The sequence below is a fragment of the Micrasema longulum genome, unplaced genomic scaffold (assembly GCF_059751315.1).
Source record: "Micrasema longulum isolate JH-2025_06_02 unplaced genomic scaffold, ASM5975131v1 h1tg002629l, whole genome shotgun sequence".
Classification (NCBI taxonomy): domain Eukaryota; kingdom Metazoa; phylum Arthropoda; class Insecta; order Trichoptera; family Brachycentridae; genus Micrasema; species Micrasema longulum.
The window spans coordinates 47,145-53,144 of NW_028279764.1; the positions used below are offsets into that span (position 1 = coordinate 47,145).

At 30.8% G+C, this 6,000-nt stretch overlaps 1 protein-coding gene and 1 pseudogene across 2 annotated transcripts in view; one reads left to right on the forward strand and one right to left on the reverse strand.

Annotated features, from left to right (window-relative positions):
* LOC148271832 (mediator of RNA polymerase II transcription subunit 28-like) overlaps positions 1–2,564 on the reverse strand; it is a 40,347-nt gene extending 37,783 nt beyond the window's left edge. The window contains exon 1 of one of the 2 annotated variants that reach the window (XM_088240874.1): positions 2,451–2,564. In XM_088240874.1, coding sequence (XP_088097000.1) covers positions 2,451–2,510 — 60 coding nt within the window. In that variant the 5' untranslated portion in view covers positions 2,511–2,564. The remainder of the gene's footprint in view (positions 1–2,450) is intronic. The other variant, XM_088240875.1, reaches the window with a different exon arrangement.
* A 2,861-nt stretch (positions 2,565–5,425) lies between these two features.
* LOC148271833 (poly [ADP-ribose] polymerase tankyrase pseudogene) lies at positions 5,426–5,710 on the forward strand (annotated as a pseudogene).
* The last annotated feature ends 290 nt before the right edge of the window (positions 5,711–6,000 follow it).

Genomic DNA, 6,000 nt, shown 5'->3' on the forward strand with positions numbered 1-6,000 from the left:
TGACTTTTGCAAACTAAAAGAGCTGAAACCTTTATTGAATTCGGCGAGTTTCATCTGGATAAATTATTTCACCTCCTAGGTAATGCCTAAAAATACTTAAAAAATATTTTTTTTATGCAAATTATTTCGATCAACAATATTTTGAGTATGTCCAAATGTTTGTATGGAGTTATTTAGATTGAAACTTCATGATAACGGGTAAATGTACTAAGAAGTGATGTTATTTCTTGGTAGATGTTATAATATAATTTTAAGTTAAAAAATAATGTTTTCGTACAACTGTCTCACAAATTGATATCACTTCCAAGAAAAATATTCCGTTTCACTAATAGCTAGTTCATGCATAATGGATTGAGCGAGATAGACATCAGTTGCTGAAATTACAAACAGCTGTGGTAAATTACATATTGTGTACATTTATATATATTTTTAATCTTACTTTATTACTCTAACTGACAAGTTAACTCTGCAAAGGGTCCTTTTTATTGTGAATAAATATACAAAGTATATTATTCAAAATGATAACGGATATTAAAAGTGATATAGAAATAATAATACCTTACCTAGAAACTCGGAAGCTTAGCAGCTCAACCTATTCCGAAAGTGAATTCGACAATAACGATCAACAACTTCTAAGTGATAGTGATGATAGTTTATATGACTCTTATGAAGAGCTCAAAATCGAAGAAGCATTTCTGAAATATTTTTGGATCAAGATCGAGCTGATATACTTTATTTACCACAATTACGTTTTGTTTGTAGAATAGTTTCTAGAATAGAGTTTGTAGAGTAATAATTACGTTTTGTTTGTAGAGTAATAATTACTACCTAATGAAAAGCTAAAACATTTAAATTTCACATTAATGTAGGTACCCATTATAATAAATCAACAAATGATTTTTAATATTCAAACGTCCTAATTGACAATCATTTAGGTTCCATGGTGAATTATTTTTATATTTTATGGCTCTTTACTTATTTGTTTATATTCTTAATTACGGGGTTTTCCGGTGATATAGGGACCTTACTAGATAAGAGTTATTATATTAAAGGTAAAGTATTCAATTAGTTATTCATTACGGAAATACATCAATATTTTTGTAATCACTGGATCGGGTATAATAGCAGGGAAGACACAGAATATAATTATTTTTCTCAAATATCATATAAGTGATTAAAAATTCTAAATATTAAAATGATTTATTTTTTATTTCACTGTTTTTGCAATGTGAAAAATTCCCTGTTTCCGTTCCCGGCTAGCTAGAAGTTTCCTGTATTTAGTCGTTTCTCTTTTTTTAAAAACACTGCAAATTTAAACATCATAAATAAATGTATAATGAGGAAATTTAGTTGTTTAAAAAAATATATATATTTGTTAATAAACTACTAAACAAAGCTTTTTTTTTCAATTTTTATGTATCGTATTATCAGCGCTACGATTTTTTAAAGTTTTGTATTTCCAAAATGAATCCGCGTGTGACGTCGCAAGTTCTCTTCCGCTTCTTCTTGATTTGTTCTGTTGATTGCTCCATTGACGATTAGCAAACCGGAAATCTTCCACAACCCTATTATCATTGGTTGATTCATATAAACAAGTGACGTCGTTCAAAGTAGTTCGTTTTTATTAAAATATTTTATATTATTTTTTATTAATTTTCAAGAAACTTTGCTGTACAATTTAATGCTCGAATTTTCACCGCGCGTAAGAAAACATTTTTTGTATTAGATTTTCCGTAGGGCTGAAATAGGTACGAAACTGAATAATAACCCGTCGAATAAGTAATTTTTATGTTTTGAAAATGTTTTATACCACTGACGGTTAAGTGCAACAAGCAGTTCCCGAATTCATTTACCCTTTTGGGGATTATGACGTCAGCATCAGTCTAGTTAGAACTTTATGATAGGGATTAACAACAACGATATATCGTTGTTTAGCAGTCTAAGGGTTAAACATGGGCAGAATGGTGAATGTTACAGTGTGTACAGTGGCCACTTAAACCAGCCAATGACAGGTCATAAGCCCCGTTTATCGAAACTAATTAAGTATATTTAATTTCTAATTTGTCATGAATCGAACCCGGGACTTCGAACATAGTAGGCGAACACACCAGCCACTGTGCTACGAAGTGATTTTTCGAGATTTTTACCTATAGTTATTCCGTCGAAAACACTATTTCACGCACAGAACTGTAGTATGCGTCAGCCCGGACCCGAAAAGATCACTGACAAATATATCGTAAACGCAATAAATAGAGTTATCTTATTAACTCCATTAATAATAAGAGGAAACAATGGATAATAACAAAAATGTGCATTCGTAAACAAAATAATCGACGCACACGTCAAAGCGAAATTGTTCACCTTCCAGCCAAAATATAAGCGGTTATTTAAGTGTAATTGATAAATGAAATATAACATAAACTGATGGAATACTTTAAATAGATTCATACCTGGAAGGACTCTTCAAATTCTTCTACTAAATTCCCGACTCCGTTGGATGGAGCCGCCATGACAGCTTCTTTTGCCGTGCTTTTGCCCGGAGATGTCAGAGATTATTCGCAGTCGTGTATTACGTATTTTATCTATGGGAGTTCCTATTGAAAAACACCACCTTGACTCAAGTCTTGGTACTTGAAACAAAACGGCTGTTTGTAGAGTCAGAATTTTTTTTATTTCATGTTCTTGTTTTTTTTTTAGTTTCTTCATTTGTGCATTTACAAACATCATTATACTTACAAAGGACGGAAGCTTTTCAATAATTTACGACAAAATCTACGTCAAGAAATAAATTACGGAAGATTTAAGGATAAATTTTAAAAAAAGTTCTTGACATAATTAACATTAACTGTATTTTAAAAACAAATATGTTTGTTTAATTTGTGCCTGTGTTTATAAATTTCAACATTTTGTGTTTTTATTCAAATCTTTTTAGTGTCATATTTTCTCAATTTTTAAAATTGTTTAATTTGTTATTTATTTGATTATTTTGTTTTGCATTTTTGTTTTTTTTTTATGTTATTTTGTAAACTTGCGAAACACAAGAGCCTGACTCTTTTTTTGGCAAGTTCAACCTTAAGTGTTCCATTAAAAAAAAAACATCTTGAATTTTTTTCTTCTTCTTTTTAGTTTTTTATTGGCTTTTTCACCTCCCAACTGGGTGTTTTAGCCAGTGTTAAGTTTCAGATTTTTCTGGATTAAACTTAGTTAAATATTCACGCATGTGTTAGTACTATATACAAGTTAGTGTGTTAGTATATAATATTACACACACTACACATACAGCAGTAGCGAGCGGTGAGTTTTTAAATTGGTAAGCTACGAAAATTCTGATATAATGTCCATAACGGTAGTATGGCATATAAAAAACAAGTTTATTTTATATTTGATAAATAATTATTATATATTTGATAAATGATAAATAATAAAAGAAAATAGTTTCAGTAAAAACATTTTATTGATTTATTGATTGATTTGGTGTTTGTTTTGTAGGACTCCATATTTAAACTTAAAATATTAGAAATCAAACACTGATTTATAATATTATAAGTTTAAAAATATTTTCTAATGTAGCACAAACATTTGATTTGAAGAATACAATTTAAAAAAACAAAATTGAAAAAAAAATGGAGTCCCCTCAAGATTCGAACCCCCGCCTTCGTCGTAAGAAAGCAACGACCTACCCGCGCAGCTATCACGTGTTTTGTGTCGGGCGTCGAAAAAGTCAATAATAAAACTGGATAATTCATTAGCCCACCGGTGCATATTTGGTTAAGTATGACTATTATACCTTATCTTGAAATAAAACACTATTTCTACGACATTAATGATTGATGAGAAGATAGATCATCGTGAATTTGCTGAAATTAATAAAAAAGCCATAAATGAAATAAAAATTAAATAATTTAAAAGTATTCCTTACCGAGAAAAATAGTTCGTCAAACGAAACATAAATTACGTTTTAAGAATCATTGTTTCATCGACTTTTATATCACATTATTATTCACAAAACGACAAAATATATACATTTTATAATTCTTCATATATTTTTATTCTTAACACTATACACTAGTAACGTTTTTATCATAACTCTAACTGAATTTTTAAAGTTTAAATGGATACTGAAGAATAACCTACAATATTCAACTGTCATCGTATGCACTAAAACAAATTACAATCAAAAATTATTATGGATTAAAATATCAATTCGTTTCTATAAAAATACCAAAATATTAATTTATTTTAAAGCAAATTTACTTTCAAACCACCGAAACATAAGTATGATCAATTACTTACTTATTATTGTAACTTCCCTGTTAAGACATACAAAATATATTCGTTATCTCTTTCTCACACATAACGAGTGCGTATATTGTCACCTCCCTTAGACTGTTGTAAGTCAAATTGATGTATTTTAAAGAATACTAGCTCTTATGACAAAGTATTGAAAGACTAAATTGCATTAATGAAAGCTGGAAGATTTTACTGTAATCGCAAGTGTAATTTTTCGAACAAGATTGTAAAATTTTAGGTTTAAAGACATATTTGAATTAATGTATTTAAGTCAGCTGAGTAATCTTGTGTAATCTAGTAGTAATAATTTTGGCCAAAAGAGGCGCAACTGGTCGCTGTATGGAATAAAGGAATATGATATATATTTACTTACCCAAGAAAAGTAATATATTTTTTTGGTGATGTGTTTTTTCCTAATAATACTGTAACATTAAACATTATTTTCGATGTCAAAAAAATATGGTAATCTGCATGTAATCGATTATAAGGAGCATTCGCCCCTGACATACAGGGTGTTCTTTAAACTCTGTCACATCCGAAACCACGATGATTTTTTCAATTATGTTTTTTTAAATTGTATTTTTAAATCAAATGTTTGTGCTACATTAGAAAATATTTTTAAACTTATAATATTTGAAATCAAACTGAACACAGTGTTCACTAGACTCAAATCCACACCAAATAAATCAATAAAATATTTTTACTGAAACTATTTTCTTTTATTATTTATCATTTATCAAATATATAATAATTATTTATCAAATATAAAATAAACTTGTTTTTTATATGCCATACTACCGCTATGGACATTATATTGGAATTTTCGTAGCTTACCAATTTAAAAACTCACCGCTCGCTACTGCTGTATGTGTAGTGTGTGTAATATTATATACTAACTCACTAACTTGTATATAGTACTAACACATGCATGAATATTTAACTAAGTTTAATCCAGAAAAATCTGAAACTTGACACTGGCTAAAACACTCCTTTAGAGGGAAGTGGAAAAAAAAATGGCCAGTAAATAAATAAAGAAGAAGAAGAAGTTGGAAACATACGCAGTAATAAAAACTTCACTATGTCGAAAGTGGTTACATTTGATTTATCTGTTTCTATGGTTATTTGTTACGAAATCTGTGGTTGCGAATTGTCTCCTGTCCCGTCGCTGTTTCGCCAGAGCTGAACATATGATGTAAATAGTAAATAGTGAATTCGTTCTCCAACATGTCGAGTCGCCGCTCGATGCTGGGCTCCAGCCTGGACTCCCTGTCGGAGCCCGCGCCGGCCGACCCCCTGCGCGCGCTGTTCGAGGCCTGCAAGACGGGCGACATCGCGCGAGTGACGAAGCTGGTCAATCCGCAGACGGTCAACGCGAGGGACACCGCGGGACGCAAGTCGACCCCGCTGCACTTTGCCGCAGGTAAATTAGACTCTCTCGCCTCGAGTCAAGCGTATACGTTGTGGAGCGCGTAAAATAATATGCAATGAGTAACGACTTTAAATCTAGGCAACACAGACATTTGTACTTTAAAACTCTAGATATTTCCACAATACTACTAGTCCGCAACATACTAGATTACTATTGCATAATTTGCTACGCTTCTAAATCGAACCACCTCCTCGAAATATAAAAGTTTCAAAAGCGATTTTTGCGATACTTATATCTTAAAGAAAACAATAATTATTCATCATTATTTCTAGCGGGGACAC